Genomic DNA, 20,000 nt, shown 5'->3' with positions numbered 1-20,000 from the left:
CGCCATCAATCTTAACCCATCTGTCCAAAGCCTGGCTTGGTTTCCTGCTCGCCGAACGCATACTGTGTGACTGTGGTTAAGTGGACATGCATAAAAAGAAGAAGGGGGGAAAAAACATTCGCCAGGACTATTATGATGTACTTCTCCCAGTGGGCCTTGGACTTCCAAACTAGCTTTCATCTGCTCTGATACTGGCCATAACATTGGTATAAATCTCCAATAAACGCATTGTGTACTGTCGTAAGCATTTTTATAACGATAAAAAAACACACATCGGTTCAAGGATTGTTTGGTTGAAACCATAGTTACTAGACAGGAAGAAGTTGGATGAAGTTGAAGAGATGAAAGCTCCATGTTGTTCCACACCCCTCTACTTCAAATGTTCCCTACTCCCTGACAATGATTTGGATAAGCTGTTGAGGCTACTTTGTATAGCCTACGGATATAAACCTTGTTATAATGAGAAAACTGTAGTTATTGAAGATAGGACATCAAGAACTTTCCACTCCATGTCACTTCTTGCATTCTTTTTATTCTTTTCGTATTCTTTTTTCTTTCTACCCCATACAATTTTGGACGAACAAATTCATATATCATTATTGGTGTTACCAATATACTGTATACTGTTGTACAGTAAACATAGTTGTAATGACAAACATATTGCGATTCAAAAGCTATTTCCTTGAAATCCATAGTTGTTCAGTAAGACGTAGAGAACACTTGGCTCCACTCCACCTCTCGTCTCATATTCTCTCAAAATAATACTTCAAATCAACTGTCGATGCTTCACTGTATACCACCATACAGTAAATATAACGATAACGACAAAACATATTGCGATTCGAAAGCTATTTCCTTGAAATCCATAGTTGTTCCTGTAAGAAGTCGAGAAGTCTCCACTCCACTCCACTCCACCTCTTGTCTCTCTCTCTCTCTCTCTCTTCCCCGAGAATATTTTGACAGCTCCTCTTGGCCCGCTAGTTGTGGCTGCAACAATGAAGAGAACTACAGTGGAGTTATGGCAACAGCTGTTCGGTGGCGAGCAAGGGAAGAGAGAGGGGAAGAGAGGATGGAGGAGAGGAGGTGGTGGAGGAGAGGAGGGAAGGATAAAAAAAGGGGGGAGTGCATTCCTGATGGATTTCTCACTTAAACTCTTGGCCAGCGTCGTTTCTTCCCACCACTTTCAAGCCCACCGCCGCTCCCCTTGTAAAATTCACTACATATCAGAGAGGATCCCTCACCCTCTCCTGGGAGCCTTGCCTCCACGCCACACCACTGCTGCCTGCCTGCCTCACCAGCAAACATTCATCAATCATGACCCCATAATAAAAAAACGAGCGAAAAAGAATGAGAAAAGAGAGAAAGAAAGAACGACAGAATGAAAGAACGAAAGCAAAGCAAAAAAAAAAAAATGGGTCCATGAAGTCGTTGCTTGAGCTAGGCAACCAACAACAGCACTGTGTCTGGTCAGGGTTGTGAATGCAACACAGCGTATAGAATAAAGATCCTTTTCAGGTTCTCCACTATTCATCTTGGGACCCTTTGGGGCATTGTGGGGTTGTCCCCAATTCATATTTTACAGTGTATACACTCAAAACGCCAGACATACTCAATCAATCATCAGAAAAAAAGTCCTTTCATATAGTCATTAACAGTTTGACAGAGATTGTTATCAGCTCACAGACGACAATGGCTGCCAGAATCTTATTTTTGCACAGTCAAACACACACACACACACACACACACACACACACACACACACACACACACACACACACACACACACACACACACACACACACACACACACACACACACACACACACACAAACACACACACACACACACACACACACACACACACACACACACACACACACACACACACAATCACAGACTCTGACACTTGTCGCAAACACACCAACCCGTCACACACAAAAACAACAACTCTTCAGGAGCACAAGGTCTGGAGTAAGCCGTGGCTGTGCCATGTGCATGGCCCGAGTCGTCTGTATGTTTTAGCAGAGGGAACCAGTGTTTTCTGGCAGGGGGACAGAGCCTGCTGTGGCCGCTGCCTTGTCTGTGGGTCAGCTCAATGTCCCTTTCTATTCAGCCGGGCCTAAGGGGGCATTTGGAGAGGCTTTTGTGTATTTATGGCAACTGATGCAAATTAGACAAGTCAAGTGCAAACATTAAGGGAGAAAAAAAACACATTAACGCAGCGGAGGCAAAAAAGGCCAAAAAAAGGGGGGTCTCATTTATCTTTTTTATGTAAATACTGTCACTGGAACATATCATGTGAAGAGGCCTGGGTTGTTTTGTAGAAGTGGTCGTAATTTTGTTGTTGTCTTCATCTAAATTTGGAAAAAAAAATCCCTGTCAGTCTGGTGGGAAAAAAAGAAGCTTTCTAAGAAGAATTGACCAACTGGAGTAGCCAAACAGTTGAGATTAAAACAGTGAGTTAATTCTTATGTTACTGAAAGGAATCCCCAATATTTAATGTTTACGAGAACAGCTTTAGCAGAGACAAAGAGACACTTGTCCTTGTAGACGGACTTATACTAAATGGACCCCTTTTACTTAAGTCAGAGGGCTTTGTCATGGACTGCATTCTTTTATCAACAGTCAGTGTCCTCAGCTGGTCATGTGATCAATGTGCCAAGATGCATCATGTCATGTCATTGCATGCACGCAGGAGCCCGAAGTACTTCAAGTGTGTGTAAGCCATTAGAGCAGTGGAGGAGAATATGTTTCGAGGGCGGTTTGGTCTTATCCCGCCGCCGCCATCATTTTAATGTTATGCATTTTCACATGAGATATGACACGATAGAAAGGATATAAATTACATTTGCAATACAATTCAATTATATTTTCAAGGGACCTAGTGATGGTGTGGTCTGTTTTAAAGGTGGCCGCCTTATTGTAGGTGGCTCTAATGATTAGAGCATGGCAGCTCGATTCTTGACTTAAACTTGGTAAAATGTCTTGAATCGTTTGACGATATGTTCATTTTTGTCTGTTTTTTTGTTGTTGTATATTCTGTTCTTCAGAGTACTGTAGGCTAGTATCAAGTTGAGCCTTCTGAATGTGGTCAGTAATCTTGTGTTGAGGAGAGATGTCTGATGAGAGAGGGTTGGAAGAGCAGATCACCGTTTGACTGCAGTGCCGTCTTGCGCAGTGTTGTATATTTTTGTGTTGTTTATTTCTCTGTTTCCCTGAAAAGAGGGCTGCGGAGGAATACTTGTTGAGCCGATCTTTGTGAACAGTGATGTGTGAGTGCGTCTGTGTGCGTATGTGTGTGTGTGTGTGCATTCGTGTGTAAATCTGTGTGCATGCATGCAGTATGAGTTTCTATGTGCGCACATGAGTGTTGTGTGCATATGCGTGTGTGTGTGTGTATGTATGTGTGTACATGTGTGCATGTGTGTGCGTGCGAGCATATTTGTATGTATGCATCTCTGTCTGTAAGTGTGTGTTTAAGTACTGTACAGTGTGTGTGCATGTGTGTGTGTGTGTGTGTGTGTGTGTGTGTGTGTGTGTGTGTGTGTGTGTGTGTGTGTGTGTGTATGTGTGTGTGTGTGTGTGTGTGTGCGCGCGCATGCGCGTTTGCGTGTGTGTATGTGTGGGGCAGCAGTGAGCAAGTGAGAGAGGGAACTGGAGCCGTGGGGGCAGATGCCAGTGAGCTGCGATCATTGCTTTGGTGGAGGGGAAGGTGTCTGACCCTCTTGGCTTTTGGCAGACCCCATGGCCTCGGTGTCAACCCACTTGAGCGCAGCTGCACGCTGACATACTATCCAGATGTCAGGGAGAGGGAGAGAGGGATGAGGGAGAGGGAGAGGGAGAGAGGGAAGAGGGAGAGGGGGAGGGAGGGAGTGAGTGAACAAGCGAGAGACAGAAACTGAGAAAGAGAATATTTGAAAAGAGAAAGTGAGAAAAGTTGAAAAAGAGAAAGAGAGAGAGAGAGAGAGAGAGAGAGAGAGAGAGAGAGAGAGAGAGAGAGAGAGAGAGAGAGAGAGAGAGAGAGAGAGAGAGAGAGAGAGAGAGAGAGAAGACACAAGGCACTTTACTAAAAGAAAGCAACTGATTCAGAAGAGAGATAGAGAGCGAATGTGACAGACTGAGTGACACAGATCAGAGACAAAAGAAAATCACTGATTTGAGTACAAAGACAAACACAATCCCTGGTCAAGTAGGAGTGTAACATTAGTTTGTCTTGTCCAATCCAATCATCCTTAATCCATCCAATCCACCCTTCCCTGAACATAGTACCTCAGCATGATAAACTATCAGAGGACATTGGAGCAGACACATTTATTTGCCTCGAATTTAATGGGCCGCATAACCGCCTCGTCGCTCCAGGTGTAGAACTGCATGTCGCCCGCAGTTGTACTTGTAGTAGGACCTCTCACCGGCAGCAGTGCGGTAGTCCACTCAGTTGCCTGAGGGTAATTGTGAGTGACAATGTTATTTGTCGGCGGGCTTTATGAGGGACCCCGCTGCAGATCCCCTCCATTTGTCTCCATTAGCGGGTCCTGATTACATCTTACATCTACCTTACAACCCCAACTCTCTTTATCTCTCTCTCTCTCTCTCTCTCTCTCTCTCTCTCTCTCTCTCTCTCTCTCTCTCTGCTTCCTTTCCTTCCCACTTTTCTTATCAACCAACCCATATCTCTTTCCCTCCTTTCCCCTTTCTCTTTCTTTCCCTGCTTCCTTCCATCCTTCTGACTCTGTGTCTCTCTATCTCTCTCCATCAATCTCACTCTCCTTACTCCTTACTCCTCTCTCGCTCTCTCGCTCTCTCTCTCTTTCTTTTTCTCTCTCTCTCTCCTTACTCTCCCTCTCTCTGTATCTCTCTCTCTCTCTCTCTCTCTCTCTCTCTCTCTCTCTCTCTCTCTCTCTCTCTCTCTCTCTCTCTCTCTCCCTTTATCCTCCTATCCCTCCATACCTCCTCAGCTGTTTTATGGTCCTCCCTGATGGGGAACAGGAACTGATCCATATCAGCTCCGACGGCAAGTCTAGATGCCCCCAGAGGTCTCATACTCTAATTCCAGGTGTGTGTGTGTGTGTGTGTGTGTGTGTGTGTGTGTGTGTGTGTGTGTGTGTGTGTGCGTGTGTGGGCGTGCGTGTGTGTGTGTGTATGTGTGTGTGTGTGTGTGTGTGTGTGTGTGTGTGTGTGTGTGTGTGTGTGTGTGTGTGTGTGTGTGTGTGTGTGTGTGTGTGTGTGTGTGTGTGTGTGTGTGTCTGCGTGTGTGTGTATGTATGTGTTGGGGGTGGGTGGTTGGGGGGGTGACTGAATAGACTTGACTACCTGTCCATTCACTTCTTTCCTGGAGTCAGGGAACTCTGGTTTCCTTGGCTACCAGAATGCAGAGACACACTAAACACTCACATCTCACACTCAAGGCCCATAATTCACCCCAAATCCCACAGAGATGAAGACAGCTGACTGACAACATGTAGAAGAAGAAGAAAAACTCCAACGAATGATGTGACAAGTTGCTCTTGTCTGTGGCATCGATGCACACCAGAAGTGGTTTGGGCAGCGGTGGGGGTAACCAAGCAACAAAAAGAGATGATCACATGGATTCTTGAAAGTTTGGGAAAAACATGTTCCAGCTATACTGTATACTTTTTTATTTCAAAGTTAAAACCAGTTTTAGCCTCTTTCTCAAGAATCAGGGCTATACGAGGAACCTGTAAATTAGAGCAGTATTGTGGGACGGTATACCCCCATGGAGCACGAGCGGAGCGGCGGAGAGCCTTTTTAGCGTTTGGTTATCGCTCTCAGCAGACGCCACATCTCCCTCCCGTGTGGGTGTCATCTCCTCCTCACTTAGATGGATGATGCTGCTGCTCCCTTCTGCGATGGGTACCGGCTTTTGTGTCCTAACGTTGCTGAAGGGGAAGCAAGAACAGAAAAAGAAAACACTGATTGTGGCAGACAGCAAAACATGTATTATGCCGCTCTCTATTCTGGGAACACTTTTTTTCTCCTCCTTTCTCCTTTAAACGTTTCAACCTGCTTTCTTCATTCGAGAGGAAGAAAGACGCACACACACAGAATACAAAACAAAAACTATGGGCACAATGCAACGGCATTGTGGCATGGCTCAATATTAGCATAAAAGTAAGAGCCATTCCTTCGAGTCATTTGTTGTTTTTTTCAGTGTGTTTTGCGAGGGAACAAATTGGATTTGCCGTATAGATCTCGGAGACAGTCGGGTATGTGGTGCAGCACATCACATCGCGGCACCCACACTGGTTTAAAGTGATTGGAAAATGATTTCTTATTGGAATTGAAATGAATCATCTCTCTCAGACTGTCTGATACGTATCAAGCTAATCCAGCCAAGCAGCCATCCATCCATCCCTTCCCAGTTCCCCATTCCCCATATCCAGGTACTTTAATTAGCATTGAGACGCCACTGGTAAACAGCCTACCTGTAGGATTGTTGGTGCTTGAGGCAAGATAAAGTCTGCGTCTTGCTTTCTTTTTTCTTTTGAATGAATTGTTTGCGTTCTATAGCCTACACTCTCATCCGTTTTTTTTTTTAGTTCAGAGCAGTCGGTCAGTCTGTTGGTCGGTCCATCAATCGGAAACCGGTTAGCTTTTTTGAGGGTTTGCAAAAGACGCACAGTAGGTCTGTTGACCTTGTCATTGCATGCAGGAAAGACTGGAGGGTCACAGGTGTTGATGTCTAAAAGTCTTGAGGTCTTCAAATCACACAGCCGCCTGCGAGGTCTTGAAGTGTTAGACTATTCAACGAATTTTGGGAAAAAAAAGTCTGGACTCAATAGTCTTCTGCTCCTCCTCGTGTCTCCTAACAAGACATTATGAACCAGAGCAGAGCCTGGACGAGTGAAGAAGAGGAGCCTGTGGAAATGGGAGCATGCATCTGTGCGTGCAGGGTTACCCAATCCATCCACAACATCTGGCTGCAGTAAAACTGTACTGTCCATGGTTTTTAGCTTACACACACACACACACCCCCCCCCCACACACACACACACACACGCATGCAGACATGCTCACTCGTTTGCACGCACAGACAGACAGAGAGACAGACAGACGCACGCACGCACGCACACAGGCACACACAGACACACGCAGACACACACAGACAACCAGCCAGACACAGTTTTACATTTCAGACATAAGAGATACATATTTCACAAACACACACTCAGGGACACATTTGCTGATTCAGTGACAAACGTGTTTGTGCGTCCATAGGACCTTTGGTCAACCTCGCCCCGAACCCAGAGACAAGAGCAGCCCTAAAATCCCATGGTTATTTCTGTGTGTGTGTGTGTGTGTGTGTGTGTGTGTGTGTGTGTGTGTGTGTGTGTGTGTGTGTGTGTGTGTGTGTGTGTGTGTGTGTGTGTGTGTGTGTGTGTGTGTGTGTGTGTGTGTGTGCGTGCGTGTGTGCACATGTGTGGGTCTCACACCATGCACCCAGTGAAGTGTCCAGCAGGTTATCCCCACGGGACCGACCTGCAAAGCCTCCCCCTCTCATGGGGCACCCTAGCACCCTGCCCGGCTCCCCTCTGACCTGGCTCTCTCTGGCTCTCTCTGGCTCTCCATGTGGCTGTGTCCATGTGGCTGTCCATGTGGCTGTCCGTGGCCAGATTGATGTCAGGCTTTTTTACGCCTCTCAGCCACCGTTATGTTCTACTTTTTTGCTGTGAAATTCAATCACGTTATCCAGGCTTTACTCCTCATCGCCCCGCACCGTCCAGCCTCCCTCGCTCCTCCACCCCCTCCACCCCCTCCTCCTCCTACAACCCCGACCGACCGCAACCCCAACCTCATGCTCCGTATTCGGCCTCTATCCTCACCATCACCCTCGCCACCACCACCACCACCCCCATCCTCCATCCTCCATCCTCCATCCCCCATCAGAGTGTGTTTTAGCTGCTGTGGTAATCCTAGGAAGACATATAGTTGCCGTCACCAGGCTGAACAGACAGAGCAGGATTGATAGGGCCTGGGTGATTGATATTATATGAGGAGGAGTGGAAGGCTCCGGAAGGCAGAAAAAAAAGAGAGAGCAAGAGAGAGAGAGAGAGAGAGAGAGAGAGAGAGAGAGAGAGAGAGAGAGAGAGAGAGAGAGAGAGAGAGAGAGAGAGAGAGAGAGAGAGAGAGAGAGAGAGAGAGAGAGAGAGAAGAAAAAAAGATTCTATTTGAGCTACTCCTCAGCTGTTCTCTTCCCATCTTCTCTTTGGAATGTGCCGCAGTCAACTATTACTTTTTTTTTGCTTTACATTGGTCTGTCGCTCCTTTGTCCTTTCATTTCCTTTACCTTTTCCTTTCTTCCCTTTTGCTTTCTTTTGTCTCGTCTCGTCTCGTCTCGTCTCGTCTCGTCTCGTCTCGTCTCTTCTCTTCTCTTCTCTTCTCTTCTCTTCTCTTCTCTTCTCTTCTCTTCTCTTCTCTTCTCTTCTCTTCTCTTCTCTTCTCTTCTCTTCTCTTCTGCTCTCTTCTCTTCTCTTCTCTTCTCTTCTCTTCTCTTCTCTTCTCTTCTCTTCTCTTCTCTTCTCTTCTCTTCTCTTCTCTTCTCTTCTCTTCTCTTCTCTTCCTCTCCTATCTTCTCTCCTTTTATTTCCTTCCTCTCCTCTCATTTCCTTCCCTCCTCTCTCTTCCCTCTGTGTCCCTTTCTTATCTCTCCTGCTTCGTGTTCTCCTGTCCTGTTAGGCCGGCTCAATTCGCTGTGCAGGTGCGGCAGCACAGGTAGTCCCGCTAATGTCGCGATCAAGTACTGTAACAATTTTATCACTGAGACGTCCTCCTCACATTCCAAAGGGACGATTTGCAGTGCCACTGTGCCTACTAACCCCCACTCACTACCCAAAACCCGCTCATGATCCAACGTCTGTGCTTGGTATATGCAGTCAGGGCTGGACTGAGATCGAAAAACATCCCAGGCATGTTTGGCATAGTTCAGCCCCTCACACAGGCCCCTGCTTTTCTATAATATTATGATGATGATTAGCTCAGTCCATTGTCTATATTAAGGATAGACAAATAGGCTGCCCCATCTAAGTTGATCTGTAAGTAAAAAGTAAAGTAAGTAAAAAAGTAAACTACGTTAAAAAACCCAACTAACTAACGAATAAACAAACAAAAAACAAGAGCATCAGCCCCTGAGGACTTTCAGCCCACCAGGAAAACGACCTGCATGCCAGATTACCAGTCCAGCACTAGATGCTGTGCACACTACTACACAGTGTCTACTCTACTCTACTCTACTCTACTCTACTCTACTCTACTCTACTCTACTCTACTCTACTCTACTCTACTCTACTCTACTCTACTCTACTCTACTACACAGTGTCTACTCTACTCTACTCTACTCTACTCTACTCTACTCTACTCTACTCTACTCTACTCTACTCTACTCTACTCTACTCTACTCTACTCTACTCTACTCTACTCTACTCTACTCTGCTCCAGTCTCCTCTGCTCTCTGGCTGCGATTTGACATGTGTCCTTCTCAGGGAGGAATTAGAGCAAAGCTGGCGAGAGAAAATCCCTGTTCCAAGGTGACTTTGCTACCGCGGCCCCAGAGAGAGAGCGAGCGAGAGAGTGAGAAAGACAGACTGAGAGAAAGAGAGAGGGGAAGTGTGTGGGATACTGTGCATGTATGTGTGCGTGTGTACGTGCGTGCGTGCGTGCGTGCGTGCGTGCGTGCGTGCGTGCGTGCGTGCGTGCGTGCGTGCGTGCGTGCGTGCGTGCGTGCAGGGGGGTTGAGAAAGGCAGAGACACTAGCTGGCAGAGAGAGATTGAAATAGAGAGAGAGTGACAGAGAGAAAGACAGAGAGCAAGACTGAACGAGATTGAAAGAGAGAAAGAGACAGAGAGAAGGACTGAAATTGAGAGGGAGAGGGGAAGAGATGCAGAGAGAAGGAGGGAGACAGAGAGAGCTGAGAAAGAAAGAGAAAGAAAGAGAGAGAGAGAGGGAGAGAGAGAGAGAGAGGGTGGCAAAGATGCAGAGAGAAGGAGGGAGACAGAGAGAGCTATAAAGAGAGAGCTGAGAAAGAAAGAGAAAGAAAGAGAGAGAGAGAGGGAGAGGGAGAGAGAGAGAGAGAGGGTGGCAAAGATGCAGAGAGAAGGAGGGAGACAGAGAGAGCTATCAAGAGAGAGAGAGAGAGAGAGAGAGAGAGAGAGAGAGAGAGAGAGAGAGAGAGAGAGAGAGAGAGAGAGAGAGAGAGAGAGAGAGAGAGAGAGAGAGAGAGAGAGAGAGAGAGAGAGCGAGAGAGAGGGAGAGAGAGAGAGAGGGGTGTGTGTGTTAGTGCAGAGCATAAAGTCCATGCAGCTGTTCCTGCCTCTCAGACCTCAAGCCTCTTACTGGGGGAAAAGCCGGCAGCGCTGGGAAGTGCTCAGCCCCCACTCTTAACCAGGAGAACCACGCTCCCCCTAATGCTCTCCCTCACTCGCTCTCCCTCTCTCCTGTCCTCTCCATCCATTGCTCACACGCTCACACGTACCCTCACTCCTTTACTCTTCTCTCCATCCCTTGCTCTTGCTCTCTTTATTGCTTTCTTTCTTCTATCTGTATTTCTCTCTTCCTCTAATGCTCTCCCTCTCTCGCTCACAAGCTCACACACAGCCACACTCCTTTTCTCTTCTCTCCATCCCTTGCTCACTTTATTCTATCTGTATTTTTTCTCTCTTTCTCTCTCTCATCCTCTCTCTCCTTCGCTCACTGGCACACACGCACCCTCACTCCTTTTCTCTCCAATGCATCCCTTGCTCTCTGTCTTCTATCTGTATTTCTCTCTCATCCCCCTTCTCTCTCATACTGTGTCCTTCTTTTTATATCCCCCTCTCTCTCCTTCTCCCTCTCTCTCTCGTGATCTCCTTCTATCTCCCTCTCTCTCTCTCCCCCTCTCTTTCTCTCATCCTCTGTCCTCTCTCTACCCCTCACCCTGTCCAACCCCTCTCCCTCTCCCTGTCTCAATCCCTCTGCCCTCCCCCACCCACCATCTCTTTCTCCCCTACCTCGCTCCCGCCTCCCCAAAGCCAGGCATCCTGCCCTGGCCCGCTTTTTTTGTGCTGAGGCCTCTGAAGAGAATTTGGGCTACAGGGCCAGATGGATGTTTCTGAGCCTATGCCAGTTGTAGCCTCCTCGAAATGCACAGCTATTACTATATACCACAGCACATAGGAACACTTTTTTTCTGTTTAGAAGCAAAAATCCGCCAGAAAGGAGCTAAATTCATGAACAAAATATGACCCGAAATGGGGGCGCTAGCACCTCTGGAACGGTGGCAAGTAAAGAGGAAACAGAGGAAGTGGCGACACCTCTCTGAGTGGAGAGGTGTATTTATGTACAAGAACAAGTACAAGGACAGACTATCAATTTATAAATAAATATGCACGCACATGCTTACGTGTGCACAAAACACACTAATTTACACTCCCTTATACACACACATGCACGCACGGACACACGCGCACTTGCACGCTATAGTCCAATTTTGGATGCTTCTCCACACACACTAGACACACTAAAACTGCAATTAGAACCCCACCGAGTTAATAACACTAATTTGTGCCTGCTGGATTGTCTTTGTAATTTGTATTGGGTTTTGCCGACCCGGGAGGGAGAGGTTGGGAGTGGGGTAATCGCTCGGGTGTGACCCGGACCCTCTCGGCGTGAAGCGCACCCACACAATCACCCCTCACAGCAGGCCACTGCTACACAGGTCAACGCACCACTACGTACTATAGCCTACCACACAGTGGTGTAGTCTGCTTTCTCGTAGTGGGTATATTTGCACATTTAATTTTTTGAAATGGGTATACTGTTGAGGTATTCTAAATAATGGATCAATCAATTTTAGGTGGGCATACTGAAATCCCTGAAATTTTGAAGTGGGTATACTGTGTAGGCCTATACCTGCGTTCTACATAGACTACACCACTGCTACCATACCATCTTGCCATGCACTGCTTTAGGATTTAGGTGTTGAACGCTCCAGCCATGATGCTTTTCATAAAAATCTGAATGATTGTTTTACCATTTGATTGATTGATATTTTTTTTTATTGCACAGGAGTTCAGGTGCAGGCAAGGTAAAATTAACAGATAATTAGCACATTGTGTACATTTATTCCTGTGTACGTTTTTATTCTTTATTTGATTTGCCTTGAAACTCATGCAAGTACATACTGTATCTGCAATTTAGTTAACTTCACTAAAAACAAAGTCCTTCAAAGATATGACACTGAGATACTTATACGGTAAGCTGTCGTTCTTTGCTATGCGTCGATTCACGCAAGAAAAGGCTCATAACGTGGAATATATACCTCTCGCTGAACCAATAGAGAACTTCACACAATCACATTGTGTACATAAAGCACGACAGCATAAGAATGGATGAGAGGGAGAGTGGGAGAAAAAAAAGAGTGTGTGTTTTCAGTGTGTGTGTGTGTGTGTGTGTGTGTGTGTGTGTGTGTGTGTGTGTGTGTGTGTGTGTGTTTGTGTCTGTGTGCGTGTGCGTGTGCGTGTGCGTGTGCGTGTGCGTGTGTGTGTGTGTGTTTTGAGTGTGTGTGTGTGTGTGTGTGTGTGTGTGTGTGTGTGTGTGTGTGTGTGTGTGTGTGTGTGTGTGTGTGTGTGTGTGTGTGTGTGTGTGTGTGTGTGTGTGTGTGTGTGTAGTGTGTGCATAGTGAGTGTGAGTGTGTGTATACGTTTCTTTGCTGTCCCTTGATCAATGCCCAGGCTGAAAGCGTAACTCTGAAAGAAGCTGCTTAAAAAGGGACGCCCCCTCTTTGTGCCGCGAGCCACTGAAAGGCCATTGTCCCCCTTTCTCACTGACCCTCACAAAGGCCCGGGCCATTTGAAAAACAACAGTAGATTAACTGCACTGACAGTGCATTAAGAACTGAAGAATTGCTCCTCCGAGGCATACATCAATGTCACTCACTGTTTTGCATGCACAAGAACCTGGGCCCTTGGCTTGGCCCGAGTGAAATACAGCCTTCCTATTGGCAGGACTGTTTTCTCTTTTCTTTTCTGAGGGTTGGTGGTGGTGGTGGGTGAGGGGTTGGGTGAGGAGACAGAGGCATGGGGTTGAATGGGGGCCCTTTGAAATGTGTTTTAAGTGCAAAGTGCATGCGTTTCCCCCCCAAAAAGAGCCCATCTCGCCTTGTTTGAGGACATCTCATCATGGCCTGTTAAACGTATAGAAAAGTGGATCAAGTGTGTACACAATGTTGAGCTGCTGGGACAAAGCTACAAAGTGACAAAGTGTTAAGGGTGCTTTCTTGAAGCCCTTGAGAGGTTCTGGATTCAATTGTTGTCCATTTCTGCCTTAGCTTGGAAGTTGCTAATAGCAAAGCATAAAAAAATGCGTAGGTATTTTTAAATATTTCTTATCAGTTCACAAATGTGTACATGGAAGGGTTAATACATCTTTCCCATCTACAGAAAGTAATACCGAAGATATTTTGGCCCATCTACAGGCGTGAAATGATATTTAATGTATTTGCTCCCTTCTGCAGGAAGTGAAAGTGAAAGTTCTGTGAAAGTGAAAGTTCTGTGAAAGTAATGTTGATGTCTATGCTCTTCCACAGGTGTGGTTTAGCAATCGACGAGCCAGGTGGCGCAAGCAGGCAGGAGCCAATCAGCTGGCTGCCTTTAACCACCTGTTACCTGGAGGCTTCCCGCCCACCGGAATGCCCACGCTGCCAACGTACCAGCTTCCAGAGTCCTCGTACGGCACCCCTACGCTAGCACAAGGTACGCCTGCTAACTATGTACCCAGAACTAGCCTCTCGTTTAATGACTTTTTGTACTTGTAATAGACTATTCTCTCATTTAATGACACACCAAAGAATAAAAATGAAAATAAATGAAACGTCTGTTTAAAAATAATTATGTTAACCTCAAGTGGGCAAGTGTGTTTTCACATGCTACGTAACTTGACATGACTGCTTTGTAATGTACATTGATGCAGCATTGCAGAAGGCGATGATCAGCATATGGATAATTTCAAATGATGTAGAGAAATATCAGCATCTTCAGACCTTTTTTGCCATTTAAGTGACAGCACCAGTGCACAAACATATGGGTTCTCTGACTTCAAATTAGTCATCATTGCGCCGAGCAGGTCTCCAAGTAAACACAAACTCATCATAATATTTTGGTACATATGGTGTTTCTATCTTCTACACTATTAATCAAAATCAATGTTTTGGACATGCACCCTCAGGACTAATCAGATTTAACATTATCTCACATTATCGCCAGTCTCTACACCACAGTCTTACACCGCATTGTGCTGTTATCTCATCTTATCTGAAATCAATTTTTGTATCTTGTTTCAGCCATAGCTATCATTAGGCATTTTGGGGAATACACTGGTGTCCCACAAATACTTGTGTAGCATGGACATTCTCTCTTAACAACCCCAACTTCTTGTCTCTTGTCTTCTCTTGTCTTCTCTTGTCTTCTCTTGTCTTCTCTTCTCTTCTCTTCTCTTCTCTTCTCTTCTCTTCTCTTCTCTTCTCTTCTCTTCTCCTCACCCCAGATGGCACAGGTACAGTGCACCGGCCGCAGCCCCTGCCCCCATCCACCATGCACCAGGGCGGCTTGTCAGGCGACGGCAGCTCCGCCTACGGCCTCTCGTCAGCCAATCGGCACGGTTTCTCCAGCTACTCGGACACCTTCATGAGCCCCACCGCCTCCAGCCAACACATGAACCCTGTCAGCAACGGCCTCTCGCCACAGGTCAGGCTCTAAACACACACACACACACACACACACACACACACACACACACACACACACACACACACACACACACACACACACACACACACACACACCACATGAACCCCTGTCACCACAGGTCAGTAGGGGGCAGTGCTGAGGGAGAAAGTGCCACTCCTACCCCCTCCCCTGCTCTGGGGTAGATTTCTCAAAGGCGAAGTAGCTAGTCGGTTAGCAACTTTGCAGAGTAGATACTATAAAAGTTGCTAACTCCTGTGTCTCGAACGTTAGCACACGAAGTAACTACTGCTTGGAGTAATGTGCACTCTGAAGTAGTGGTGACTTTGAAAGTGAGGCGCCTCCTATCCGTATCTCGACAGTGAAGTTGAAGTACAGCTTGAGTAGATCCATTGAGTCCAGACATCACCTCAGCCACCCCAAGTAACACACAGCGCTAGTCTACTTCAGAGTGTGACTCCACCCATTAGCTAAACTTGTAGTACATATTTGACCACAAATGTGTCAATATCTTTTAATCCTGTGGTGCAAAAGCGATGAAAATCAATCGACATGCACACAAAGTGATGATACAGCGAGAGTGTTCAGAACACAAATTCACGTCATGTCATTTGTTCGTGAAAAAAAAATGTCATATCCTTGGAATCTGATGAATCCCACACTTATAATATACTTTTAGCTGTATACCGATTGAATTGCGTCTCATTTCGATGTGTAATTTGTGAAATATTTAGATAAGAAAGTATTGGTTACTCCCGGAAATGCACTGGCTTACGTGTCAAGTACTTAAATATTTTTGGCGCGAATTTCATTTCATAGCCTAGGGGTATTTACGCTTGCCTATCAATGGGAAGACGCGAGCCACGCGGGTTCGAAACCAGTGTGCAGCATGTTGACAACAACTCGTGAAATCGTGTTTTGGACCCTACAGTGTAACACATTTTCCCTTGGCTGCACGTGTGTGTTGGTAATGCACAACATAAATGATCTATTTCTGTCAGATATTTCCAAGATTGTGGCACTGCAACCATGTGGATTCGAACCGGCGTGGCTTCTGTTTTCTCATTGGGATGCAAGCGTGAATACCACTAGGCTATGTAATGAAATCCGCGCGAAAAAAAATTAGGAATATGACACTTCAACAGGCGATTTTCTGGGAGTAACCACAACTTTATTGTCCAAATATTTTACAAATTACACCTCGGAATGAAACGAAATCCAATCGGCATGCAGATAATACTGCATTATTGGTGCGGACGGTGTCTGATTGTAATGCCACGGCCGTGTTTTTTCACAAAGAAATTACAAGGTGTGTTGTGGAGGAAACAGCGGAGTCACGGTGTCGTGACATCCAATCAAATGTGCTGGTGGTGGTTGTACACTATTGCTTTCTACTTCACGCACTGAATTTAGGAGGAAACAGCTGAATCATGACTCAGCAATCATGCTTATCTCTTGTTGCTTCTTTGGTCACGCACTGCAATGCCAAGAAAGTAAGTAGCGGTGTGGACTTAGGAAAGTAGCCGCACTACTTTGGGCTTACTGTGGGAATAGTAAGGTTTCGAGAAATGCACGGATTTTGCCTTGAAGTAAGTAGATAACTACAAAGTACATCTGTAGTTCAAAGCTAACATTGCGGAAACGCACCCCAGGTTTGTGTTTCCCTGTTCTAGACATTCTGTTCTGCTTTGGTTCTCCACTTTCCTGGTTCTAGTCTCTCTCTCTCTCTCTCTCTCTCTCTCTCTCTCCCTCTCTCTCTCTCTCTCTCTCTCTCTCTCTCTCTCTCTCTCTCTCTCTCTGTTTGTCTCCCTTAGTTCTGGATTGTTCTTCTGTGGTTTCTCTTTTCTGTTTGGTCCTCGTCTATCAATCCTCTTTCTTTTTTTCTTTTGATATTGGGCTGTACAAATGCAACTGCCTGCCTTACCCAGCTCCCCTGGACTCTGGCTGTGCCAGGCCCTAGTACAAAAAACTAAAGGGACACAGAGATGAAAGTCTGGCCATTAGTTCTCTTAGGTCTGTGGGCAGGGGCAGGGTTGGGGTGGCCATGAGGGTGATTGCGCTGTGTCCTTGGGCTGTGTGATGTCATGCTAGAAGCACAAGTCTTTCTTCTCAGTGAGTGCTGTAGAGTGAGCTCTTAGTGATTCAGAAGATTTTCTCGAGTGAGAGCTGGTGTGGTGTGCGCTGTGCGCTTCAGAAGTGATTTTAACGTGAGGATGCTCTCTTGTGGTGTGTGAGTTGTGCACAAAGGAGTTTTTTTTTTCTAATCACCCATTTATTTGTAGTCAGTCCAATTAAATGAAGTACGCTGAGCAACTTCAGTTTACTCTAGCCACTTAAATTTGGAATGGGAGTTGCCGTAGTGACGGCTGTCCTACAGAGAGCTGTCTTCTATCCCATAATAAGCTGAAGAGGAAGAAACAATCAGCTGATTAGCCTAATGAGGGGATAGATAGGCCCTGTAATTGTCTTGCACGGCACACTGGGTCCAGATGGTTTTATGGAAATAAAGTAATACAGTAATGTTATGTAAGATAATATACAATGCTTTACTACTGTTGCATGAGGTTTGGTGAGTGAGTTGGCTCTGTGGTGCTTAAGCCTTTCAGCACCATCGGATATATATTATTAACAGGGACTTTAGCAACGCCGTTAAAAAAAAAAACTCCTCCCTTCTTTAAAGCACTTCACCAGAAGTCTGGAAGATAGATAGATGTTAAAGCTGTGTGACCTCATCCGCTCATTCCTCTAATTGGTGTGACAGAAAAAAACAACAAGAAAGAAATGAAATGCTCATTCATTCTCAGTGTTGTGCAGAACAATGTAACACTCATCCTGTATGATATAATAATACATTATTGTGAATGATATAGACTCCAGTAGGAGCCACTGGTTTTGTACCATGGTTCCTTGACTGCACCATGACTGCTCCTCAGTATTGCCAGATGTACGATAATTATCCTATTTGTACCATAATTCTGTCCATATTGTCCTCTGTACAATCAAAAAAACATGATGTACAATAATTTCAGAGCTGTCATTCAGTTCATTTAGATGCCTTTAAACAACAATTTGGGTCTTGTACGATAAATTCATCTCAAAAAGCCCCTAAAAACGATAATTTTGAGGTTTTGGTTCGATAATTCAGCATTTTCCATCTGGCAACACTGCTGCTCCTTGCAATGTCTACCTCAAAACACATTGGAAGTGTCATAGAAGTTGCATGATATTTACACATGAAACGGGAAAAAATAAGTGGTCCATATTGTATGTACATTAATAATCATAACCATGTTATATAGTGCCATAGTGAATGGGTGATTTTTTTTGCCACGCAAGCATGGTGGTTGACTTGATGGGGTGGCATGGAGGATAGAGCAATGCTTGTGGTTAATTCGTTACTTGGTTTGGTTTGGTTTGGTTTGGTTTTGTTTCGTTTGGTGTGTGTGTGTGTGTGTGTGTGTGTGTGTGTGTGTGTGTGTGTGTGTGTGTGTGTGTGTGTGTGTGTGTGTGTGTTTGTGTGTGTGTGTGTGTGTGTGTGTGTGTGTGTGTGTGTGTGTGTGTGTGTGTGTGTGTGTGTGTGTGTGTGTGTGTGTGTGTGTGTGTGGCGATGGCACGGCGTTCATCGTGATTGTGAATGTTATCCTCTCTCTGCTGCCTCGAACAATACCATTTAAAATGGGACTTTCTGGTCGGGGTTGATTTCCTAAATGCCAAAGAATAGAAAAATGACTGATATTGATGCAAATCACTGGTGAAGAGGAAATTATACGCAATTACCCAGCCATACTGGGCACTCCTGCCCACCCCAAGCAACAAGATCTGCCTAACAAGCAGAAAATAAGATTGAAATGGTGTATACGGAGTTGAAAATGAAATTCAATGCTGCATTTGTCCACAATTACCCCCTCGCTCACACACATTTTTTTTCCCTTTCCCTCTTTTTCTTCTTCAAATATTTCTCAAAGCAGATTGGAGAGCGGTATTACTCTTTTTTTCTTCTGTAAAGAAGAAAGAATTAGGGATTTGATGACAAAAAAGAGATTTTCTCTTGTAGTGGCGAGTTGGGGGGATAACACGGGCGTTTCTCAGCATGCTTGATTGTTCATCACAGAGGACGGGCTTTAAGAGCTAATGCTCTTCCCCAGAAACCTGAATAAATATCAGCACTGTGCTTGGCTTTCTTATTATCATTAATAATGTGACTATTCAGTCGCTCGCTACACAAGCGCGTCTTGCTCTCGATTTCAGAGAGAGAGAGAGAGAGAGAGAGAGAGAGAGAGAGAGAGAGAGAGAGAGAGAGAGAGAGAGAGAGAGAGAGAGAGAGAGAGAGAGAGAGAGAAGGGTGGTGGTGGTGGTGGGTAGAAATAGAGAAAAGATAAAATAGCAGTTCTCTCCTGTTTTACATTACGGATTATGGTACCCACATTCAAACCACATGTACCATTGTACATGACGATTTTTCTATTAAGGAACACATTTTTTGTAATTTAAATATTAAAGATTAAACATTAGATCTTTGCATTTTTTCAATCAAAACATGTCAACGTACTAACAGATCAAAAAAATATGTCACATTTCCCACAAATGTATTAAATTCACGAGACATCTATTTAACCCACGCTGGATGGGGGTAGCAGTTGAAGTAGAATTAGCTATGGTTATAATGTGTTAATTATTTTGTTTTATTTTTATTCCGTCATAATATTTTTTTTCCCTTTTCAGAGTTTCAACTTGAGTATTCACAGAAAAAAATGAAATGAGCTGGTGTCAGTTTTTCTCTCCGTCTTTGTCTCTTTCTCTTTCTCATTCTTCCTCTCTCCTTTTCATTCTCTCATTTCTCTCTCTCTCTCTCTCTCTCTCTTGTTCTTCCTCTCTGTCCCTTTCTCTCTTTGTGACTGTCTCTCTCTCTTTCTTGTTCTTCCTCTCTCTTTTTCATTCTCTCCCCTCTCTCTCGTCTCTCTCTCGTCTCTCTCTCTTTTCCTTAAAAGCACTACCTGTGCTAGTGTGTGTGCATCGCCTGTGTGCCTGGCTGTGGGTATTGGATGCAGGCATTCCATCAGTGTAAATGAAGAGCCTCTCCCAGCTATATCCCCTCTGCCTACCACCTCATCTTCTCTTCTCCTCCCACTTCCCAAAGGCTCTTCCACCACCCCCTCACCCCTCACCTCTACCCCAAATACTCCAAACCAGGGACGTCGAAATAGGAGTGTAAAGGGGGAACAAGTCACCAGTGCCCCACATATTACGGGCCCCCACTAATTATTTTT

General features: G+C 45.3%; 1 protein-coding gene across 4 annotated transcripts in view; it reads left to right on the top strand.

The window, feature by feature from the left end:
- Positions 1-20,000, top strand: part of pax7b (paired box 7b) — a 100,638-nt gene that overhangs the window by 36,252 nt on the left and 44,386 nt on the right. For all 4 annotated transcript variants that reach the window (XM_063208461.1, XM_063208459.1, XM_063208460.1 and 1 more), the window contains exons 6-7: positions 13,578-13,743; positions 14,534-14,733. In XM_063208461.1, coding sequence (XP_063064531.1) covers positions 13,578-13,743; positions 14,534-14,733 — 366 coding nt within the window. The remainder of the gene's footprint in view (positions 1-13,577; positions 13,744-14,533; positions 14,734-20,000) is intronic.

The sequence above is a fragment of the Engraulis encrasicolus genome, chromosome 10 (genome assembly GCF_034702125.1).
Source record: "Engraulis encrasicolus isolate BLACKSEA-1 chromosome 10, IST_EnEncr_1.0, whole genome shotgun sequence".
In the NCBI taxonomy this organism is placed as follows: Eukaryota; Metazoa; Chordata; class Actinopteri; order Clupeiformes; family Engraulidae; genus Engraulis; species Engraulis encrasicolus.
Note: the sequence above shows the minus strand (reverse complement) of the source record. Positions and strands in the feature narration are given on the sequence as shown.